Source organism: Podarcis raffonei, chromosome 2, assembly GCF_027172205.1.
Source record: "Podarcis raffonei isolate rPodRaf1 chromosome 2, rPodRaf1.pri, whole genome shotgun sequence".
Classification (NCBI taxonomy): Eukaryota; Metazoa; Chordata; class Lepidosauria; order Squamata; family Lacertidae; genus Podarcis; species Podarcis raffonei.
In genome coordinates, this window is record NC_070603.1 from 107,961,226 (window position 1) to 107,985,028 (window position 23,803).

The 23,803-nt window shown below is 46.8% G+C and overlaps 2 protein-coding genes across 8 annotated transcripts; one reads left to right on the forward strand and one right to left on the reverse strand.

Annotated features, from left to right (window-relative positions):
• Positions 1-1,472: 1,472 nt before the first annotated feature.
• Positions 1,473-9,238, reverse strand: LOC128408914 (uncharacterized). Of its 4 annotated transcripts, none has more exons than XM_053378976.1 (5): positions 9,144-9,238; positions 6,094-6,207; positions 4,842-4,874; positions 3,550-4,224; positions 1,473-2,443 (listed from the first exon to the last, which is right to left on the reverse strand). In XM_053378976.1, exons 2-5 carry the CDS (start codon positions 6,125-6,127, stop codon positions 1,902-1,904), a joined length of 1,284 nt encoding a protein of 427 aa, XP_053234951.1. In that variant the 5' UTR covers positions 6,128-6,207; positions 9,144-9,238; the 3' UTR covers positions 1,473-1,901. The 4 variants fall into 4 exon arrangements, with proteins under 4 accessions (XP_053234951.1, XP_053234953.1, XP_053234954.1 ...); XM_053378978.1 differs by having other exon boundaries at positions 9,140-9,212; XM_053378979.1 differs by lacking the exon at positions 9,144-9,238 and adding an exon at positions 8,841-8,941.
• A 2,446-nt stretch (positions 9,239-11,684) lies between these two features.
• On the forward strand, positions 11,685-22,948 carry LOC128408891 (zinc finger protein 883-like). Of its 4 annotated transcripts, none has more exons than XM_053378919.1 (7): positions 11,685-12,134; positions 12,315-12,475; positions 12,593-12,713; positions 16,435-16,525; positions 18,983-19,104; positions 20,018-20,623; positions 21,697-22,948. In XM_053378919.1, exons 2-7 carry the CDS (start codon positions 12,461-12,463, stop codon positions 22,626-22,628), a joined length of 1,887 nt encoding a protein of 628 aa, XP_053234894.1. In that variant the 5' UTR covers positions 11,685-12,134; positions 12,315-12,460; the 3' UTR covers positions 22,629-22,948. The 4 variants fall into 4 exon arrangements, with proteins under 4 accessions (XP_053234894.1, XP_053234893.1, XP_053234896.1 ...); XM_053378918.1 differs by having other exon boundaries at positions 11,685-12,130; positions 12,300-12,475; XM_053378920.1 differs by lacking the exon at positions 18,983-19,104 and having other exon boundaries at positions 11,691-12,130; positions 12,300-12,475; positions 16,435-16,523.
• Positions 22,949-23,803: the final 855 nt, after the last annotated feature.

A 23,803-nucleotide genomic window follows, 5' to 3' on the forward strand; every position in this document is an offset into this window, starting at 1 on the left:
TGTGAAAAGGATCTAGGGGTTTTGGTGGGCCACAAACTTAACATGAGACAACAGTGTGATGCAGCAGCAAAAAAAGCTAATGCTGTTCTAGAATGCATCAACAGAAGTATACTGTCCAGATCAAGGGAAGTCATAGTACCGCTCTATTCTGCCTTAGTCAGATCACACTTGGAATACTGTGTCCAATTCTGGGCACTACATTTTAAGAAGGATGTTGAAAAGCTGGAACGTGAACATAGGAGGGTGACCAAGATGATCAAAGGTCTGGAAACTAAGAGGAGCTCTTAAAGGAGCTGGGAATGTTTAGCCTGGAAAGGAGGAGACTGAGAGGAGATATGATAGCCATCTTCAAATATCTTAAGGGCTGTCACATGGAGGAGGGAGCATGCTTGTTTGCTCCCGCTCTGGAGGGTAGGACTCGAACCAATGGCTTCAAGTTGCAAGAAAGGAGATTGTGACTAAACATCAGGAAGAACTTTCTGACGGTAAGCACGGTTCAACAGTGGAACAGACTCCCACGAGAGGTAGTGGACTCTCCTTCCTCGGAGGTTTTTAAGCAGAGATTGGATGGCCATCTGTCATGGATGCTTTAGCTGAGTTTCCTGCATTGCAGGGGTTGGAACAGATGACATTTGGGGTCCCTTCCAATTCTATGATTCAATGGAACATAGGCATCCTTGAGCCAAAATCCAGGAAACTACAGCCTTGTGAGCCTAATGTCCTTGGGATACAAAGCGGTGCGAAAAATTACCAGTGATAGAATGATAGAGGTGTGTAGTTGAGGATTGCTAAATCCTCTCCCTGCCCAGTGGGCGTGACTGGAAGAAAAGTATTTGGAGTGGCAAATATGGGAGAGGTTCAGCTTCTTAGACCTTCAAGTCTCTTGCTTAGCAAACCACACCCTGCTCAATTCCTTGCTTTTGAACATCACCAGGCTACACCTATTGATGGTCTTCTGCTATCCATGTCTGGTTTGGTGCCTTAAACAAGCGATTTTTCTGCTTAGAAAAGGCATTTGATGAAGAACACAAAAGGTCTGGAGCCTCGAGCGCTGCGGAGAAAAATTCAGGGCTGCTCAACGTACACAAAACATAAAGAGGTACCCATGGCAATTGGGAGGTAGTGGGTTGAAGGAAAACGAGAGGTGCTTCTGAAGTCAATGCATTTTTATAAGCTCTGAAATGTATCACCAGAGGATGCACGAAAACAGTGTCTAAAAAGGATTATGTAAATGCATGCATGCCGCTTCTTTTGGTGGATATGAACCACAGGCTCCATTTTCAGAGATGGTTTAACCTTGACCAGATATGCAGGGTGGTAAGAACAGGAGAGAATGATGCCACCAGAACCCCATCACGGACTCTTCTTTTCTCGAAAGGCAGAATGCTGAATTTGACAGAACTCCCATCTCTGACCCAGCATAAGAATTCTCAGGATCTTTAAGATGCTACTGGAAAACACGTGTTGAACAATTTGGAACAACAGTGCATCTTTATTTCTTTTTAAAAGATTACCTTCTTACAGGTAGCCGGTAATGTGTTAAGTGTAATTATTATTATTATTGGTTTTGTTTAAAAAACTTGTACACATGTACATCAAACACTGCATTCCTCTGGAAACAAGATGGAAGGGAAACAGATGTAGGTACACTAAAAAAAAAGGAACCCAACCCCCCCCCAATAAGAATAAATTTAAATGTACATTGCTGGCAGCCGTTTCCACACAACCGTTAGCGCTGTGGGGAGACACACGTGTAAATGTGGTGAAAACACATTCTAACTATGCAATAAGAAAAGCAATATATATGTTGTAACGAGAAGAACGGACAGCTGGAGGGATGGAGGATTCCCCGCTCCCACAATGAGACTAAAATGAGACGGGCCTCTGGGTTGCGGCAGTTTTCATTTCATTCGCTTCCGGGGAGAGACGTCTCCGTTGCTGGTGGCTGATTGCTGGGAAGCGAATGCGAGGCTGGAAGGGGAGGGGCAGGGCATCTCTTGGCCGTTTGAGGAGGTGGCCGCCGCATGCATCATGCTAGGGCCCGGGAAGTCGTAATACTGAGAAGGGTAGGGCGGACTGTATGACGTTCTGCCCCGTATGTCTTTCATAACTTCCAGGATGCCCTGCAACACGCTGGTCTGGCTGCTCAGCTGCTCCTTGAGCGTCTGATCGCTCGATTCCAGGGCGCTGACGAGCCTCCCAATGTCCTCCGCGCTCTGCTCCATCTCGTCTTTGCGGGCCGAGAGGTCCTCCTTGTAGGCACGCTCAAAGGAAGCCACCTCCTTGTGCGTGAGGTCAGACAGTGTCCGGACAAGTTCGCTGGTGGCCTGCGAGGTGACTTCCATGAGCTCCTTCAAGGTGTCCCCCCTCCTCTTCCTCTGCCGGCAACGGAGGTTGCGCATCCTCTCGGCGGCCGTCAGCGGTCGAGGGCGCAGGTTCGGCGCTGGAGGGGCAAACATCAGAAAGCAGGCTGAACAAAACGATGAATAATGCGACTTTGCAACAGCCTACCGCACGCTAATCTAAAACATTCATACGTGCACACGCCAGCTTCCAGATTCCATACAAGGCCACCCTAAAAATTTTTTTTTTTAAAAGTCACGAGTCTGCAATTTGGCAGCACTGTTGGATTTCTGCAGATGTCTATATCTTTGCTTACCTGTCATACAACAAATTCTGTTAAGCAGAGAACTCCAGCTCCACCCTGCACTTTGAAGCCCAGCCCTGTTACAACTTCAGAAATCTCACCAGGTTTTCCCCTAAGCATAATATTACCCATCCCAAATCGACTGAGGATTTGATTCCCCGGCTGCTGAAACTAAAGCTGTGTTTCTCAAGTTCAGAAGTTGGCAAAAAAAATTAGCCGCGGGCTGGTCCACTGTCCCTCAGACCTTGTTGCAGGCTGAAGAAGCGGCACCGGCAGGGGGGAGCTGGAAGAAGAGGCGAGGGGGGCAAGTAGTCCTCCTCCCCAGCCCCAGCCGCTGCACTTACCTTCCCAGGGGCTGCCACGTCTCGTGGGTAGGCAGATGAAGCTCGTCCACTCTGCTCTCTGGCCCACAGGAGCACAGTGGCAGCAGCAGAGGGAAGATGAGCAGCATGAAAGGGCTGGCTCCGGAGAGGGACTGCTTAAATTGGCACTCAGCCAGCTCAGCCCAGTCCCCTTCCTCCTCTAGGCAGGGCAGGGAGAAGCCAGGAGGGAGGGAGGGAGGAGGCGCCACTGCAATGTGTGTGAGGGAGAGTGGGGGGGAAATGTTGCAGCCCAAATGAACAGAATCCCCACGCCGATCCACGGACAGCCCGTGGGCCAAATCCTGAAGGTAAATGGGCCTGATCCAGCCCGTGGGCCTTATTTTGCCGAGCCCTGCTCAAGATCCTCAGACTTCACTCCGTTGCTCTGCACTTGGAAACAAGTGCATGTGATAAAGCAACCCCTCCCTGTCCCAAAATTATCCACCCTGTCCAGAAGTCCACAGACAACTGAAACAAACCATGTACCATACCAAAGCCCACCCCCACAGCAGGCAAGCCACAATTCCAAACAAAACTCACCAGAAATCGAGTCATTGGATGGCAATGGATCTGTCGGAGTGCCAGGGCCGGCACTGCCGTCCATGGATATATCGGAGTTGGCTGCCGGAGACCCCACTTGGTTTTCCATGTTGGCTTCACTGTGCTGCGACCCAGCTGATTCTGGCAAGAGCAAGCAGTCCCCATCCGGCTCTTCAAAAGTCCCTTTGTCACCTTTCCCAACCGAGGAAGGCGGTTCGTAGGCAGGGTCCTGAGTCTCCCTGTGTTCCCGGCGCCGGCGATCCACCGGTGGCCGCGCGTTGCTCCCTGAAAGCCGCGGAACGACCAGGTTTTGCTTGATGCAGAGGAACCGGTTGAGCTCTTCGTAGTACGGCCACACTCTGCGCCCGTGGCCGGCGTTGCTGTTGCCATCCACTATCTCTTTGAAGCCACGCCGCAGCACTTTGGCCCGCTCGCGGCACTGCTCCCAGTCCCGGTTGTAACCCCGAGCTCGCATTTCGTCCGCGATCCACTGGAACTGCGCGACCGTGCGGTAGTTGGACGCCAGGGCGCTCTGCACAGCATCGTCGCCCCAAACCTGGATGAAGGCCCGGGTTTCCTCATCGGTCCAAACGGGCTGGCGCCTCGATTTCGTGGCAGACGAAGAGCCCTGCGAAGAAGCTGCCATGGTGCCGTGGTTCGGCATCGGCACCGTCTCTGGAAGGGTATCAGACAACATGGTGTGCTCCGAGGGTGACCCGGCCAATATCGGTGGCAGGAATTTGTTTTTAAAATGGCAGCAGGAAACTGTCTCAACTGGGGCGCAGTAAAAAGAGCACTAGCGGGAAGGAGGGGGAGTGTAACAAGGAAGCTCCTAACGATAGAGTGCGGATAGAGAGAGGCGGGACGCTCTGTACAATGCACTCTATGGTCACGCTGGCAACTCCCCCGCTGAGACATGTGCACCTCCCACAAACGTTACGAGAGACACGCGTCTCGCATCTTTGTTCCCGCAAGTTGGCCTGCAAAGAAAACACGTGTGACCTCGAGGAAATGGCACGGGAGTCTGCATTCCGACATGCGAAAAAAAAGATACGTGACAACGGTGCGATACACGTGTCTAGCGTAACGTGTGAAGCGATCTTAAAAGCTCCATCCCTCTTTAACCTCCACTATTCTAAGCCCCTGACCAGAAAAAAACCAACATATATTAAAAACAAAGTTAAGGAAAATTTTCGTAACGTATTCCAATCGCGTAACAGTTTAAGAGCAGCTTTCTAGACACACCTGCCTTTACCCTGGCCTGATCGACATGCAAAAGAACAATTACTCACCTGTGTAACTGCCATCTGTTGAAATGTAGGCCGCTCGGGGAGAAAAGAGAAACAGGCAAAATTAGAGGTGAAGACTTCTGGATCTCTTATGAGCAATACTGGTGGGGAAAAGTGACTGAAAGTCACGAGGAAAGGGCAATCAACGGAACAACTATCCCACGCGACCAAAAGCGCTGGAAATGTGGTTTTTTGAAACAAAAACGAGATGAAACAGATTTTTAGGAATCTAAATTTTGCACCAAATACCCATTAAAGCCAAAATAAATCCCAAGCTGGTGCTAGGGATTTTTCTGAATAATTGGAATTCTGATTTCACTGTTAGGAAGCAGTCACCGTATAGTCTATTTGGCTGAGCAAACTCTGAAGTGTTGCTCAATCCAAAAAAGCACCATCCTTTTGATCGTGGGCAAATGCTACAAATCTCAGCTGACTGAAAACCAACTCAGATGCTACAAGGTATTAAAGCTCCTCCTTCCAAGGTGTTTTGGAACTCCTCCTACTATTCAGGCTGCTTTTCATAGTAGGCAACAGGCAGCAGTGGCTGCTCGTCTATGAAGAGCAAGGATCTCATCCAGGTAACCAGACAAGGAAACTTCTGTACCCTTTAAGATTCTGTGTGCTTTTGCCCTCCTAAGCCATCTATGTGCCACAGATCTCCAACACAGATATGAATGGGGCAAAAAAACCCCATCAGCAACTGTTGTGGGCTTGTAACTTTTATGACCTTATTTGCAAAGCTGCCTTCAAGCACTCTCAACTCACCTTGCTCTGTGCTCCATGAATTTGTGGAAGGATCAACTAATCGAAATTTAGAATTATTAGGGTCCACTTTTCAGGTACACATCCACTACAGGAACAATTTCTAAACATATCTAAGCACTCCTGAGTCTTCACAGTGCCTGCATTCATGCTCCATGTGCAGCTCCCTGATCTTTTTAGGTCGGTGCAGCATGACAGCCAAGCCAAGGTTTGGCTTAGCATGTTGACTCAACCAGAGATCACGGCTAAGATCTGTCATTTAACCATGATCTGTACCAAACGGCTACATATCACGGTTAAAAAGGAGGAACCATAACCATGATACTAGGTTCAGTAGATACACTAGACTTAGATACCTAAAAAGCCCAGGGAGGAGGAAGAGGGGTTCAAGCTCCTTGCTGGGACCCAACGGGTTTGTGTGATCAGTTAGCCATACTGTGGCTTACCACCGGGACATGCAGAACCATTCCAACGAGACGTAAGAGATCCTTACCCAAGGAAGTCACATCCTCGCCATTCTCTTCCATGATCTCCCTAGATCTCCCCTTCTCACTTTCCCTCCCCCCTCCTGTGCTTTGAGCAGAGTCTTCAAGAAGGCGTTCAGCCCCTGCAACAGACAACAGAAAAAGCCCATTAAACCCCACTGCACAAGCCACCAAGCAGAGCTCACTGATTCGGGGCACTGATATTGCTGTAGAGCCTAGCAGAAGAGTTTTTCAACTTTTGGCAGGGATAGGCAGTCCACTTCCTTCTGGCATAAATGCAAAGGCAGAAGGCATTGAAATTAGGGCTGAAATCCTTTACTCTCACTTGAGAGGACACTGCGCTAAACACAGTAGATTTAGCACACAGGACTGGGCTGGAACTGACTTATTGCCTTTCCTATACCAGCAGGGCGTTGCCGGTAAAGCTTTTGCTACAAACAAATTAGCCTCAGATGACTCTTAAATTGGGTTTGCCAGTTGGCACTTATCAATGTGTAGCTCTATTTACGACCAGCAATACAATAACAGTAGTGTCAAAACTTTCTGTACTAATTTCTTACAAGCACCCAAGGCCATCTAAAGTCAAATGAACTGAAATGAACTGTAAACACGGAAAAGAGCTACAAAACAAATCACATAAACATTGTCAGTTACATTTTACTGGTTTTTAAAAAACTTTTATTGTACACTACCCTGGTCTTGTTAATGAGGAACAGCAGTATATAATTATTTTAAACAAACAATAAAAGAATAAGATATCAATATATCTATAGTTATTTACTATTTTTGGTTACCTAATTAGGTCCAAATGTCTTTACATTCAGAAATATAAATACATTATACAATATAGAGATACCATATAATTTAAGTAATAAAAAAAGAATATGAGTATGATGACAAATGGCTGCTATTCTCTTGGCTTAGGTTTCTCTCTCCCAGCTTCCTCTTTTGCTAAGTCCAGTTTATATATTTTAACTCCGCTGATGCTCTAAACATTGTTTTTGCTTATTACAAAATCACAAAAACGATTCTCTATTTTATTAACATTGCATCCTCAGCACACAAATATTACTTTTTTTTTGCCAGCATAAGCAACTCATGTTTGGGGCTGTGCAGTATCTATATGTCTGTCTTCTCCCATATAAAGCCCTACTTATTTAGTAGCTACACACAACAGGCATCAACTTGTGACTGCCCTAATTCCTTTACTTGTATTCCGCTGAATTTATATGAAAACACAAAACAAACAGAATCTGATATTCACCAGAATTGTTACCTTAATTCAGGGGTCAACAACCTTTCTGAGCTTAAGGACACATTTGCAAAGTGGAGAAACAGTTGTGGGCACCACAATCAAGTTCACACCACAATCTATTCTATTAGCTACAACAGAATGCTCTTTTCAAGCCTAATTTTAGCTGGCAGAGCAGACCCTAAGGGTGCCACGAAAGGTCTCTGTGGGACACATGCACTCACGTTGGCACGCTTTGCCTTAATTGTACCAACTTCTGGGTTCTTCCTTTCCCAGTTAATACAGTGGTGCCCCGCAAGACGAATGCCTCGCAAGACGAAAAACTCGCTAGACGAAAGGGTTTTCCGTTTTTTGAGTCGTTCCGCAAGACGAATTTCCCTATGGGCTTGTTTCACAAGACGAAACGTCTTGCGAGTTTGTTTCCTTTTTCTTAAAGCCGCTAAGCTGTTAATAGCAGCTAAGCCACTAAGCCGTTAATAGTCGCTAAGCCGCTAATAGCCGTGCTTCGCAAGACGAAAAAACCGCAAGACGAAGAGACTCGCGGAACGGATTAATTTCGTCTTGCGAGGCACCACTGTACAGTTCTGCTTTGCTTACTTATATACTGGAGTGCTTCGATTCCACCTTTCAGCAAGATCCGATTTTAACATTAACTTCCTCTACAGAACAAAGTTTTCAGACAATCCAAACTCAGGGACAAAGATATACTTTTGCTCCCAGTTATTTAATCTCACTCATAACAAGCTGCATGGCTCATTAGGGGCCTTTAGAATGATTGATTCTCTCCCACTCAGGTACCCAGAACCTTTCCTGTTTTTGCTGTCAACACCAACTGTCAATGACCTACTTTACAGGGTTGTTGTAAAGATTCCTAAGCAATATATGAGTGCTGAGAAGTCTGTTATTAAACTGAGAGTGCTGACACCAATTGTGCCAGTTTTGGCCTCCCCAGTTTGACTTTCCCGGCACCTGTGCTGTGGTTCTTTTCAGCAGCAGGTAAAGACCGGTTTAGAAAACATTTCCCATGTCCCTTAGATCTTTTACACTCCTGTCATCTCCCTCCGGATTTGCACTAGCCTGCTTTTCCCTTCCCTTTTATGGCTTCACAACAACCCACTGTGGGGAACTTCTGCTATTAAGGACACAGCACAGAGAAGTGTGAGGAAACTGTTAAAAAACAAATAACCCGAGCGATCGATTCCACCTTGACCAGGGGAGGAAGAGAGAAAAACAACAAAACACACGCAAATAAAGCTGGTGCCAGGGCATGCAATAATTGCAGCGGTTATTATGACTCACCTCCCACTCCCACCCGCCTTCCTCAGCGCGATGGGGGGGAGATCTGTGCCTCCAAAAAGCCGGAAGTGGCGGCAGTGCGAAAGCCTGACACAACCCACCCCTAGACACATTCACACGTACACCCGTCCTCGCAAGATCCGAATAATAATAATAATAGTGATGATAGTAATGATAATCATAATAATAAATAATAATTTATTTTACTTGAGTCGCTCTCCTGGGCATCCCCTCTCCCTCATCTCTCCGCGTCGGGGGCTCTTTCCAAAGAGACAAAAGGCGAGTCCCACAAGCAGGGTCTCCCTTTTCTTTTAACCCCCCCACCCCCCTTTGCTCCCTCCCTCCCCCTCCCCACGACCCTCCCCCCAACATTCCTCCCCCCGCCCTCCAGCCCCGCCCATTCCTGGCACTTTCCCTCAGATCTCTCGCCCCCCCCCCGCCGCCCCGCTTTTAAAAACACAACTGCAAGTATGGAAGAAAGCCCGAAACTCCGCCGGGGCCTCCACCTACACAGCCAAGGGCTCTCGGAGGACGCGAAGAGCCTGGAGCTGGGCCGCTTCCCCCCCGCCGCCGCCTACGCCGCCGTCCCCCGGAAGAGTCCCCGCTGCTCGGGCGGCCTCAGGGAGAGCTGGCACCGAGGCCTCCTCGGGCTGCAACAAACCCCAATATGGTGGCCGCGCAGCTGCCGAGGCCGGAAGTCCGCCGCTGACCGAGGCTTCGGAGCGGGGAGCGAGAAGAGCGAGAGAGGCAGGAAACGGGGGCAGGCGGAGGGATCTCGCCTCCGCAGGGAACAGCGGCCTCTGCTGGCGGGAGGCCGGGGAAGCGCCGATCGAGGACCAGCCACTGGCTGGGAGTGAGGATGTCCCTGTTTTCATCGGAGAAATGTTGGAGGGTGTGGGACCCCGGAAGCATCTGAAGGCAGCCCTGTCTAGGGAAGGGGGTTAATTATTATTATTTTTTTAATATTTTGTTTTATTGTGTTTTTAATATATGTTGGAAGCTTCCCAGAGTGGATGGGGCAATCCAGTTGGGTGGGTGGGGTATAAATAGTACAACAACAACAGAATAGAATGTCCCTATGAGTATAAATATGGGACGCGGGTGGCGCTGTGGGTTAAACTGTTATGTACTGAAGTTCTCACCCTGGGCCAGCATGGGGATACTGTAGATAGTTTTCACTCAGGTCCACATGTGCAAATAAGGGATTGAAAGTGACATTCAGTGATTGGATAGTTACAGAAAGTGGTTACTGTTGCGTTCTAGTGGCAGGCTGGCTGAAGCCTTCAGTTCAGTTCTGTTCTGGCCTGTGAATAAACAAGAGCTGTTTGAAGAATCGCTGTGTCGTCTGATATGTTCACCCACAACTTAACATAAACCACAGAGCCTAGGGCTTGCCAATCAGAAGGTTGGCGGTTTGAATCCCTGCAACGGGGTGAGCTTGCTCGGTCCCTGCTCCTGTCAACCTAGCAGTTCGAAAGCACATCAAAGTGCTAGTAGATAAATAGGTACAGTGGTATCTCATGTTACATACGCTTCAGGTTACAGACTCCGCTAACCCAGAAATAGTGCTTCAGGTTAAGAACTTTGCTTCAGGATGAGAACAGAAATCGTGCTCCGGCGGCGCTGTGGCAGCAGGAGGTCCCATTATCTAAAGTGGTGCTTCAGGTTAAGAACAGTTTCAGGTTAAGTACAGACCTCCGGAACGAATTAAGTACTTAACCTGAGGTACCACTGTACTGCTCTGGTGGGAAGGTAAACGGCGTTTCCGTGCGCTGCTCTGGTTTGCCAGAAGCGGCTTAGTCATGCTGGCCACATGACCCAGAAGCTGTACGCCGGCTCCCTCGGCCAATAAAGCGAGATGAGCACCGCAACCCCAGAGTCGGTCATGACTGGACCTAATGGTCAGGGGTCCCTTTACCTTTACGAGTATAAATAGTAAAATCATCATCATCATCATCATCATCATCATAGAATCTTAGAGTTGGAAGGGACCCAAGGGTCATCTAGTCCAACCCCCTGAATTGCACGAATCTCAGCTAAAGCATCCATGACAGATGAAGAATCCATGACACCTGTGAAATAATAATAATAATATAATGTCCCTCTTTTCATCAGAGAAATGTTGGAGGGTATGGAGTTATGTGACCTTGAGCCATCTGAAGACAGCCCTGTACAATATAGGGAAGTTTTTTTTAATGTTTAATGTTTTATTATGTTTTTATTTATGTTGGAAGCCGCCCAGGGTGGCTGGGGCAACCCCGTCAGATGGGCGGGGTATAAATAGCATAATAATAATAATGGAATAGGACATCCCATCAAAATGCAGTATTTCACAAGAAATGACAGGATAGGTATGGATTGTTGATAATGTGTGTCCACTGCTTCTCAAATCAGCAGTGCGAATACTGGTGTGAATACTGTGGAAGGTGTCTGGAAAAGACCATAAATCGCACTTGACTATTTTAAGATCTTTCCAGAAAGAAGGTGTTTTTGAAAGTTCTTTCCTGAATCAGGACTCTCAGCATTTAACATATGATTAAGAGAAATCAGTCACACGAACAAATACAAACCTGGATCATTTTAATTGGGCATTGTAAGTTTTTTCATTTCATTATTAATCTATATATACTCTGGAAATCAAACTACAGGACAACTTTTGTTTCTCACCTGAAAGTATGGGTTTCCTATGTTTTCAGCATTTCCCCAACCGGTTAGTAACCTAATTTTAAAAAGAGAGTGAGGGAGACAGAATTCTTGACAAATCCATGCTAGCTTCTGCTAATCACAGCATTGTTTTCAAGATGTTTACAGACTAGCTGACTGATTTATAATTTGCTGTAGCATCTTCCTGGTATTGCAGTTGCATTGATCTCTTGTTTTTCCACCCCTTTCCCCCCCAGTCAGAGCTGCCTAACCGGATAGTAAATACTGCCAAATCTGTTTCATTTGCAGCTGTTCTGGTGCAGTAATGACTGAATGAAGACAATCAGTGGGACATTTACATATGTGATGAAGCCATCTTACACCCTTGGAGGGTGGAAAGAGTGTGTACATTTTAAATTTAAACAAATAGGCAACCACCCTCCACCCATTTCAGAAGCCAGTGCAAAAATAAGGAGGGCTGTCAAAAGGAAATTTCCCCACAACCAGTGCCATGATTGTACATTGACAGCAGAGGGCGCTGGTGTTTGCAAAGCAGGAAAGAGAGGCAACCCTCTCTTCTCACACAACCCTGCTCTGCAGGCAGAGGTGGAACTGGGTTTAGCTGAGGCAGCGGCTGCACCTTCCAAAAGGGGATTTGCAAGAACCATCTTAGCGCCAGCCTTCTTTGCAGCCAGGAAGGAGGAGGGGTGCCCTGTTGCTTCAGACCGAAAACTCCCCTGGGTTCTGTAGCTGTGATTTTGAATGGAAAGAGGCATAGGCAAAACAGAAGGGCTGAGCTTCTGGTGCAAAAAGGAGCTGTGAAAAGTAACAGGACTGCATATTTCCCACCTCTGGTTAGTAGCATCTTCTTCACATCAGTACAGACAAAACTGTATTGGGGGGGGGGAATAGTGTAATAATGTGTGTGTGCCTTGTTTTTATTCTCTAGTTGCATTTCTTGAAGGATTTCTGCCTTTTGTTTATCCATTTCCTCAATTTAACATCTTTTTATCCTGCCTCTAGGAACTCAGGGTAGAGTACAAGCCCCACCAAGGCCAGCCCCACCCTTAGGCAAACTGAAGCAGCTGCTTCGGGTGGTAAATCTCCAGGAACCCTTCTGACCCTGAGAGGCGGCAGAATTTCATTTTGGCTTCCTTTTGGCACCGCCCCATTCATCAAGCATCATGGCGCTTCCCCAGGTAGGCAGTTTTCTGTAGGAGGGCTGGACTCTGGGTCAGGGAAGAAAAACACAAGGGTGGAAAGAAAACGGGATTGTGATGGTTTATAATGATAGCTATTGACTCTATACTATGCAGCTGACTTTTGAGGAGGTGGCTGTGTATTTCACTGAGCAGGAATGGGCCTTGCTGGATGCGAACGAGAGAGCCTTATATTGGGATGTCATGCAGGCGAACTACGAGCACCTGACTTCACTCGGTAAGTGCTCTGCCTAGTGTTAAAAGCTTGGATTTGTCAGATCCATGCAGGATTGTTGTTTTTTCAAGGATCCAGCAAACAAGTTAAAAGAAACCCGGTTCTTTATCTCTCTAAAACACACCGGAGCCATACATTAATATTATTAATACAATCTTACACTCATTCCTATTGTGGTTGTTGTTTAGTCGTTTAGTCATATCCGACTCTTCGTGACCCCCTGGACCAGAGCACGCCAGGCACTCCTGTCTTCCACTGCCTCCCGCAGTTTGGTCAAACTCATGCTGGTAGCTTCGAGAACCCTGTCCAACCATCTCGTCCTCTGTCGTCCCCTTCTCCTTGTGCCCTCCATCTTTCCCAACATCAGGGTCTTTTCCAGGGAGTCTTCTCTTCTCATGAGGTGGCCAAAGTACTGGAGTCTCAGCTTCACTATCTGTCCTTCCAGGGAGCACTCAGGGCTGATTTGCTTCAGAATGGAGAGGTTTGATCTTCTTGCAGTCCATGGGACTCTCAAGAGTCTCCTCCAGCACCATAATTCAAAAGCATCAATTCTTCGGCGATCAGCTTCTTTATGGTCCAGCTCTCACTTACATACATCACTACTGGGAAAACCATAGCTTTAACTATACAGACCTTTGATATCTCTGCTTTTTAAGATGCTGTCTAGGTTTGTCATTGCTTTTCTCCCAAGAAGCAGGCATCTTTTAATTTTGTGACTGCTGTTACCATCTGCAGTGAAGCCATACATTAGTTTTGTTAATACAATCTTACACTCATTCCTCTTTTAAGGAATGTTTTACTATGTTTTGTATATGCTGTAAGCCACCCAGAGTGGCTGGGGAAACCCAGCCAGATGGGCGGGGTATAAATTATACAATTATTATTATCATTATTAAGGCTCAGGATAGGTTATAATCAATAGGCATAAGCCAATCATAGTTGCGCATTTGATGGCAGAAAGGATCATCTTTATGATGATGATCTGTGGAGACAGAAAGTGTTTTCCTTCTGTATTATGCACTTTAAATCAGAAGGGCTAGGTAAAGGTAAAGGACCCCTGGACGGTTTAAGTCCAGTCAAAGGCAATTATGGAGTTGCGGCGCTCATCTCGCTTTCAGGCCGAGGGAGCCGGCGTTTGTCCGCAGACAGCTTTCCAGGTCATTTGGCCAGCATGACTAAACCGCTTCTGGCGCAATGGGACACCATGATGGAAGCCAGAGCTCATGGAAATGCCATTTACCTTCCCACCGAAGTGGTACCTATTTATCTACTTGCACTGGCATGCTTTCGAACTGCTAGGTTGGCAGGAGCTGCGGCAGAACAACGGGAGCTCACCCTGTTGTGTGGATTCGAACCACCAACCTTCCGATCGGCAAGCCTATGTTTTTCTTGCTCATGGGCACCTGCAGAATCCGTCATGGTTTGTGTGAGTGAGGGAGCTGAGGTTTTGCCCTCTTTGCAGCAGTGCTCCCAAGTGCTAAGGAAGTAATCTGCAATCCTTCTTACGCGTCAGAGAAACTACGGGGTTTGCATTGAGAGACACCCACAGTGTGGATGCAAAATCTGTCTGGCAACCACAGCTTTTGAGAACTACACTTGCTCTGCTCTCTGTGTAGCCCCCATGCTATTTTAGGTGCCGGGTTGGTTTGTGATGGACAATTTGCAAATAGCTTTTTTCCATGTGTATAGAAGCAAATGTTCCAGAAAGTCTGTGAACGCCATCTTGGTAGTCAAGATAACCCCAAGACTAACTGGTAGTTGCTGCAAGAATGACATCACGTATGTTTATCCACTTGCCTTGATATATGCCAATTGGCTTGCTTTGATGCCATAGAATCATAGAATCATAGAATCATAGAGTTGGAAGAGACCACAAGGGCCATCGAGTTCAACCCCCTGCCAAGCAGGAAACACCATCAGAGCACTCCTGACATATGGCTGTCAAGCCTCTGCTTAAAGACCTCCAAAGAAGGAGACTCCACCACACTCCTTGGCAGCAAATTCCACTGTCGAACAGCTCTTACTGTCAGGAAGTTTTTCCTAATGTTTAGGTGGAATCTTCTTTCTTGTAGTTTGGATCCATTGCTCCGTGTCCGCTTCTCTGGAGCAGCAGAAAACAACCTTTCTCCCTCCTCTATGTGACATCCTTTTATACATTTGAACATGGCTATCATATCACCCCTTAACCTCCTCTTCTCCAGGCTAAACATGCCCAGCTCCCTTAGCCGTTCCTCATAAGGCATCGTTTCCAGGCCTTTGACCATTTTGGTTGCCCTCCTCTGGACACGTTCCAGTTTGTCAGTGTCCTTCTTGAACTGTGGTGCCCAGAACTGGACACAGTACTCCAGGTGAGGTCTGACCAGAGCAGAATACAGTGGCACTATTACTTCCCTTGATCTAGATGCTATACTCCTATTGATGCAGCCCAGAATTGCATTGGCTTTTTTAGCTGCCGCGTCACACTGTTGGCTCATGTCAAGTTTGTGGTCAACCAAGACTCCTAGATCCTTTTCACATGTAGTGCTCTCAAGCCAGGTGTCCCCCATCTTGTATTTGTGCCTCTCATTTTTTTTGCCCAAGTGCAATACTTTACATTTCTCCCTGTTAAAGTTCATCTTGTTTGTTTTGGCCCAGTTGTCTAATCTGTCAAGGTCGTTTTGAAGTGTGATCCTGTCCTCTGGGGTGTTAGCCACCCCTCCCAGTTTGGTGTCATCTGCAAATTTGATCAGGATGCCCTTGAGTCCATCATCCAAGTCGTTGATAAAGATGGTGAATAAGACCGGGCCCAAGACAGAACCCTGTGGCCATGTTTATCTGTGGGCCTGAGACGCGTAGTTATTACTCTAGGGAGGGGAGCTATCCATAAGACTTGGAGTCTTGCCACCTATGCCTTCCTTGGCAGGTGAATCAATGGGAGGTTCTGGCCCGATTGGCTTATGCTGTCCTGATATAAGTAATGCATAAATGCTTTCCCAGGTGCAGACAAGTCATGGCACTTTCTCCCTGGTGTGGTGTCCATCCTGGATCTGTAAAGGCAGCAATGCTCTCCAGGCTGTGACTGGATCACACATCAAAAAAGCGATTTGGTTAAACGCGTTGTAAACTCTGCAAAGGGAAATCACCTTGGTGAAAGACAGGACTCCACAGCGCCATCTGGTGTGTCACAGTGTTATAACGCACATAAAGCGCTTTTTCTTTACGAAGGTAGCTGAGTCCTGTGTTGTGAGTCTACGCTTCCTTCTAATAAAGCACTGGAATGGATCACCCTGACGTTTTTGGCACCCTTCTTTGGTATCCCTGCACCAAACCACCCTCACAAACCCTCATTTGCGCCTATAAATCAAGACACCCCATAGGTCAGGCATAGGCAAACTCCGGCCCTCCAGATGTTTTGAGACTACAACTCCTATCATCCCTGACCACTGGTCCTGTTAGCTAGGGATGATGGGAATTGTAGTTCCAAAACATCTGGAGGGCCAGAGTTTGCCTAGGCCTGGCATAGGTTGTATGTGCTAAGCCCCTCCAAACTGCTTTGGAATGGGCTCCTAGCTTCCTCCTGGGTTTTTCTTTGAAACCTTCCTTTAAATATCTAGGTCTGGTGGGTAGAGGCAGGATGCTACTGCAGGGTTTTGGTCTCATGGAGGTGTTTCCTTAAAAGAGAGAGAGTGGGGAGCAAAGTCATGAGGCATGATGTGTAGACAGAAGGCTCTTCTCTAATCTCCAGGTGTTCTCCTCACCCCAACAGATGGCAGGATTTCATCTTGGCTTCCTTTGGCACCCTCCCATTCTCCTGTCAGCATGGAAATTCCCCAGGTAGGCCGGCATCTGCAGGTGGGCCTGTTCCACGAAGTGGACAGGAAATACGCAAGTGTAACATCTACATCTGGAGATGTAATGAGGTTGAGGGTATGTTCTTTAATATGTGGTGGACCTGTGAAAGGGTAAAATAGTATTGGGAAATAATTTATAATGGATTGGGGGGGAATGTTTAAAAGCACCTTTCAAAAAACACAACACAGTCTTTTCGTTGGGGATAATTCATATGGAAATTCCCAGGTGTCAAAAAGGGTTATTTATGTACGCCACTACGGTGGCCTGTGTTTCGTTTGCCCCAAAATGGAAAACGAGTGAGGCCCCATCTAAAGAAGAATGGCAACTTAAACTGTTGGAATATGCGCAGCTTGCAGATCTTAACTTACAGAATAAGAGAACGAGAAGAACCTTCGTTTAAAGAAGATTGGAAAATGTTTATTGAATATATGGGGGATAATTGTGTATGCTTGAAAACATTGGCAGCGTTAAGATAAATTCAATAGCTTAAATAAGTTTTGATGGAAGAAACAATGGAATTCTGAATGGTTTAGTTTATATAAAATATGCAGGGATTTATGCTATGCAAAATGAACTATGGAAAGAGAAGAAGGGAAGTCATTGATAGTTTAAGGTCTAAATTAATATTCTAAATTGTAAGACAGAATGTGTGTGTGTGTGTGTGAGAGAGAGAGAGAGAGACAGAGAGAGAGAGAGAGAGAGAGAGAGAGAGAGAGAGAGAGAGAGAGAAAGAGAGAGAGAAATACATAGTTGTCAACTTTTCCCTTCTCTTTCGAGGAATCCTATTTGGAATAAGGGAATTTCCCTTTAAAAAACGGGAAATGTTGACAGCTATGGTGAAATACGCAAGTTTTGAAAGAAAATGGGTGCCTCATTATTTCCTTTTCTCCTGTGTGAAAGAAGGCAAGGGACCAGGGGCAGCCTGGTTGAGAACTTAGGGTGTTGTATATGCTGCAGTCCTGACCCGCATTTTGACTGTTTTATGTCATTGCTTCCCTAAAGATCTCTGGAATTTGTAGTTGTGAGGAGATGGAGGAGGCTAGGAGACTGTATTATACCGAGTAAGGCCATTGGTTCATCTAGCTCAATATCACCTATGCTGATTGGCAGAGGCCCTCCAGGGCTTAAGGGAGGAACGTTCCGGAGCTGTACCTGAAGACACCAGGAATTGAACCCAGGACCTTCCCCACAGGGGAGATAATTATCCTGTGGCTGCAACACTTTCACAAGATGATAAATCACAGGGTGCGAGCAGCAGTTAAAGCAGATGCAACTGAAAGCACACAAGGATATAAATACAGCGGTACCTTGGTTTTCAAACGTCTCCGTTGACAAACGTTTCGGAACTCAAACGCCATAAACCCAGAAATAAATGCTTCCGTTTTTGAACACGCCTCGGAAGTCGAACGGCTTCCACTGAGTGCATATGTTTCTCAATTTTCTCTATTAAATTTGCAGACCGCCCTTTGCACCTTGGTTTTCGAATGTTTCGGAACTCGAATGGTCTTACGTTCGGAAACTGAGGTACCACTGTATTAAAAACAAACAAACCAATAATATTGAAAACAGCACTGAAAACATTTTCAACTTCTTTTTTTTTAAGAATAGCATTCATCCTGCCTCAAATGCCAGTTAGTGACCAAAGGCCTACTGGAACAAAAAAAGTCTTTGCCTGCTGGTGAAAGGAACACAGGAAGGGATTTTTCCACATGCCGGGTCAGTTAAGCCAGTGTAGGGCTATACAGGTATGTCTGCACTAGAAGCGTAGACCAGTTTCAGATCTGCAGAAACAAGCTGTTTGATGGGCTTCCTAGGCAGCAGAGGTGACTTTCAATGCCAAGCACTGAAGGAGCTTCTTATATGGCTGTTGGAAGTAGCCCTGTGCTGAGATTCTTGATGCAGGAGGAGAGGGTGGAAACAAAGAAAAAGAACCTTAATTGTGGGTGGTGGCCGAGGAGGAATTCTTAAATATGTATGTGTATACAGTGGTGCCTCGCAAGACGAAAATAATCCGTTCCACGAGTCTCTTCGTCTAGCGGTTTTTTCATCTTGCGAAGCAACCCTATTAGCAGCTTAGCGGATTAGCGCTATTAGCGGTTTAGCGGCTTAGCGGCTATTAAAGGCTTAGCGGCTTAGCGGCTAAAAGGCTATTAGCGGCTTAGAAAAAGGGGGGGGAGCGAAAAAAATCGCAAGACTCGCAAGACGTTTTCGTCTTGCGAAGCAAGCCCATAGGGAAAATTGTCTTGCGAAGCAACTCAAAAACGGAAAACCCTTTCGTCTAGCGGGTTTTTCGCCTTGCGAGGCATTCGTCTTGCGGGGCACCACTGTGTATGTGTATGTATATATATATATATATATATATATATATATATATATATACATACACACACACACACACACACACACACACACACACACACACACCAACCCTTTAAAATGCAGGTGGCTTTTGAGGAGGTGGCTGTGTATTTCACTGAGCAGGAGTGGGCCTTGCTGGATGCGAGCAAGCGAGCGCTTTACTGGGACGTCATGCGGGAGAATTACGAGCGCTGGACTTCACTGAGTAAGTATCACGCCTGTTGTCTCTTCCTCTATTAAACACTTGAGCCTTGGCATCTTAAACTGGATTTGTTTTTCCCTGCTACTTTTTAGCTTTATTGATAATGGTGGGGATCGTGAAGGCTGCCTTGGGTGTTTGTCACCTTTGAAGGTGACCCGGAAACTAAAATTAATCCAGAATGCGGCAGCCAGAGAGATGACTGGGAGCGGCTGCCGAGACCACATAACACCGGTCTTGAAAGACCTACATTGGCTCCCAGTATGTTTCCAAGCACAATTCAAAGTGTTGGTGCTGATCTTTAAAACACTAAACGGCCTCAGCCCAGTATACCTGAAGGAGCGTCTCCACCCCCATTGTTCAGCCTGGACACTGAGGTCCAGCTCCGAGGGCCTTCTGGCAGTTCCCTCCCTGCGAGAAGTGAAGCTACAGGGAACCAGGCAGAGGGCCTTCTCGGTAGTGGCGCCCACCCTATGGAACACCCTCCCATCAGATGTCAAGGAAATAAACAACTATTTGAATTTTAGAAGACATCTGAAGGCAGCCCTGTTTAGGGAAGTTTTTAATGTTTGATGTTTTATTCTGTTTCTAGTGTTCTGTTGGGAGCCGCCCAGAGTGGCTGGGGAAACCCAGCCAGTTGGGCGGGGTATAAATAAAATTATTATTATTATTATTATTATTATTGGCAATATGGAGGGGGGTAGCCAACAAAGGCCTTCTGCTGGCACAAATCCTCTTGGCTGTGCAATGGGAATTCCCCCACCTCCTCTGCCTGCACCCCTAAATCTATTCCTAGGGGTCCTCCAAACATCCAAATCAGATTTGAAGCAGGTGGAGAGGGCAGAGAAAACCTGTTTGCTGTTCCTTTTCTGCTGTTAGTTCCACCATATTGCCTAATGTCCAGACTCTTTCTTTGCAGGTGGTTGCTATCAACAACGAGACCTTAAATCTACGGAGCCTTGTGGGAGATTGCTGAAATATTCCCGAGAGAGGGAATCTCCCAGTCCCTGTCACGAGGAGGAGAAACAACCAGTGGAGAAGTCGGGCGAAACAGCCCCGTTCAAAGGGAGCATCAGCGCTGCAAAATGTCATCCGGTCGACATGGGAGAAAGGAAGGATTCCTGTCCCAAGTGTGGGAAAAGCTTCTGTCACAAATCAGCACTCACTGCACACCTGAGAATCCACACAGGAGAGAAGCCGTACCAGTGCCACGATTGTGGGAAAAGCTTCAATCAGAGCTCAGCCCTGACTCAGCACCAGAGGATCCACACTGGGGAGAAACCCTACGCCTGCCTCAGCTGTGAGAAAAGATTCAGTCAGAGCTCAGCCCTCACTCAACATCAGAGAATCCACACCGGGGAGAGGGCTTACGCGTGCCTTGATTGTGGGAAAAGCTTCATTTACCAGTCGGCCCTCATACGGCATCGTAGAATCCACACTGGAGAAAAATGCTACAAGTGCCCTGACTGTGGGAAAGGCTTCAACCAAAGCTCTAACCTTATTACACATCAGAAAATTCATAATGGTAGGGAAGCGTGGTTACTGTCCCATTCACATGTTGTCCTCTGAGGCCTGTTAATCATTCTCCTTTGGGTTATAACAAAATTGATTCACTGACGTGTTATATCTCACTAGAGAATGTCCAGAGCACGGCAAGAAAATATTATGATCCTGTAACCCACAAGCATAGGGTAAATAACAAAAGAATCCAGCTGGGTGCCTGGATTCAAAATGTGGGGCTAAACTCACTCTTCAGCAGGAGAAAGCCCTCAGCTGCTGAGTTTAAACTCATAGTAGTCAAGCAGCGGTATAGTGTGGCTAAATGTAGGCTGTTAAACCTTTTTATCCCTTTTTGTCTGCTTGCAAACTCCTGTGGCAATGAACAGAGGAGTTTTGTCCTCTTTCTACTCTCTCGCAGTGTTAAGTAAGTTAAAAATGTTTTCCTTACGAAACGTTTCAAAGGTCAGATTCATGCCTTTATCCAAGCGGCACCAAAGAGAACACATGCAGAATACTAATAGGTAGAAAATACAAAAAGATAGCTTCAAACTCATGCTCTAAGCTTGGAGCAAAGCTTAGACACGTCTTCCTTTGTCAGTTATGTGGTGAGGAGAGAGATGGAACAGGAAGAGAAGGCTTCACTTCCTCCCTTGTCAGAGAAGAGGAGGCATGACCTAGCTGTGTCTAGGAATCCAGCTCTGCTGTCTTAACCCTTTCATGCACCAACTAGCACTTTCTGACTGCAGTTCCCACACAGAGGACTTCACATGCATAACGGTCACGTACACACCATATATTTAAGCACTAAAATACCACTCTAAACAATTACGGCTTCCCCCAAATAGTTATGGGAGCTGTAGTTTCTTAAGGGTCCTGACCCCCCCCTGTGCCCCTCAAGGAGCCACAATTCCCATAGTAATTTAACAATCAATTCTTCCCAGGGAACTCTGGCAATTGTAACCCTCTCAGGGAATAAGGGTCTCCTAACAATTCTCAGCTCTCCTTGGCGCACAGATTGCCCCTGTTTTAGGGATTTGCAGTTTCTACCCTACATTTTACATTCTCTCCCTTAACCTTTTCTTCTTCGTATCCTTATAGGGATACCTTGCAGGAGCAAGAAGAAGACGCCTCAGCAGCAAGTTTGTGAGCCATTAGAACCACCTGGAATACAACGAGTTTCCCCTCACAATCCTCAAGTGGAAAAAGAGATTCGGAACCAGGGAAGCTTTCAGAGAAACCCCTCAGAGCAGGCCCAGGATCAAGTCGTTTCTAGAACAGGTAGTTTCATATCTCAGGAAGATGTCACGATAAAGACAAGGCCTGCTAGGGTTAAGAGGCCACTCGTATGTCACGACTGTGGAAAGAACTTCAAGTACAGTTCCCATCTGGTTAACCACCTGAGAATACACACAGGAGAGAAACCTTACGTCTGCCCAGACTGCGGGAACAGGTTCATTCAGAACTCAGCCCTCAAGAGGCACCAAAGGAGCCACAGAGGCGACAGACCCTATGGATGTTCCGACTGTGGGAAAACCTTTAGCCGGAACTCTCACCTGGCGAAACATCGAGTGATTCACACGGGAGAAAAGCCTTACGAGTGCCTTGACTGCGGGAAGAAATTCAGCGTCAAAATGAACCTAGCGATTCACCAACGGATTCACACGGGAGAGAAGCCATATATGTGCTTGGAGTGCGGGAAACGCTTCAGCCAGCGACCCCACTTTATGATCCACCAGAGAATCCACACGGGAGAGAAACCTTACCAGTGCTCCGAATGCGGGAAAAGCTTTCGCGTGAGTTCGCACCTTGTCGCACATCAGAGAATTCACGCGGGGAAGACGTCGTTCATATGTCCGGACTGCGGGAAAAACTTCAGTGGTAGCAAGAAGTTTATTCAACATAAGATGTCCCATCTCATTGGAGAAAGCTATCAGCTGCCCATTGCAGCTGTGACCATTAAGAGTGACCCATTTGCCCCCGGTTCTGTAGGTCTGGAAGGCAGTGGCTACAGTCCTGGAGCGAATCAGTGAAGTCCCGGCTGTGTTGGGCTAAAACAAAGAAAGGGAAACCTTGATAAACCCTGTCGCATAACTGCAAATGGTGAGATCCTTTCTACAATTAGAGTTTGAAGGGAAGGTGGCTGGAAAAAGGCATTTTCACTCAAACTTCAAACCCTTTTGCTGCAGTTGAGAGCCAGATGTACCAGATAGAGTGTTGGGCTTGGCCTGGTTTGGACATGACTACTCGGCCATGACGCTTGCCAGTGACCTGGGACCAATTGTCATGTCAGCCTAACCTACCTCACAGGGCTGTTAGCAGGATGAAATGGATAAAACCTTGTTGTATAGACCATCTTCAGTTGTTTGGAAGAGAAAGATGAGGATACAAATACAGCCGTACCTTGGTTATCAAACAAAATCCGCTCTGGAAGTCTGTTTGACTTCTGAAAACCAAGGCGCGGCTTCCGATTGGCTCATAGCTGTCAACTTTTCCCTTTTTTTAAGGGAAATCCTATTCGGAATAAGGGAATTTCCCTTTTAAAAAAAGGGAAACGTTGAGAGCTATGGATTGGCGGCAGGAGTTCCTGCACTCCATCGGAAGCTGCGTCAGACATTCAGCTTCCAGAAAACATCCACAAACCGTAACACTCACTTCTGGGTTTGTGGCGTTCGGGAGCCAAAACGTTTGAGTCGCAACGCGTTCAAGAACCAAGGTACGACTGTACAATAAACAAGCAAGCAAACCATGTACCATTCCCAGACATCAGGTAGAATTGTCAGGTGACCCCCTTCCCAATCCACGAATACCATCAATGGATGGTGGTTTCCTGACTAGGGTCACCTTTAAAGCATCAACGGTCATGGCTTCTCCCAAAGAATCCTGGGAGCTGTCATTTGTTAAGGGTACTGAGAGTTGTAGGGGACTCCCTATTCCCCTCACAGAACTACATTTCCCAGAGTTCCCTGTGAAGAGGGACTTATGGTTAAGCCACTCTGAGAACTGTAGCTCTGTGAGGAGAACGGGGGTCTCTTAAGAATTCAGCCTTAAGAAACTACAGCTCCCAGAATTCTTTGGGGGAAGCCATTTTAAAGCGCCATGGCCCTGTTTAAATGCATGGTGTGAATGTGGCCTAGATTGTCCTGACCACTGCACTCTTTCCAAGCGGCAGGGAGCATAATCCTGAAGTCCTTGGCCTAATAATCTC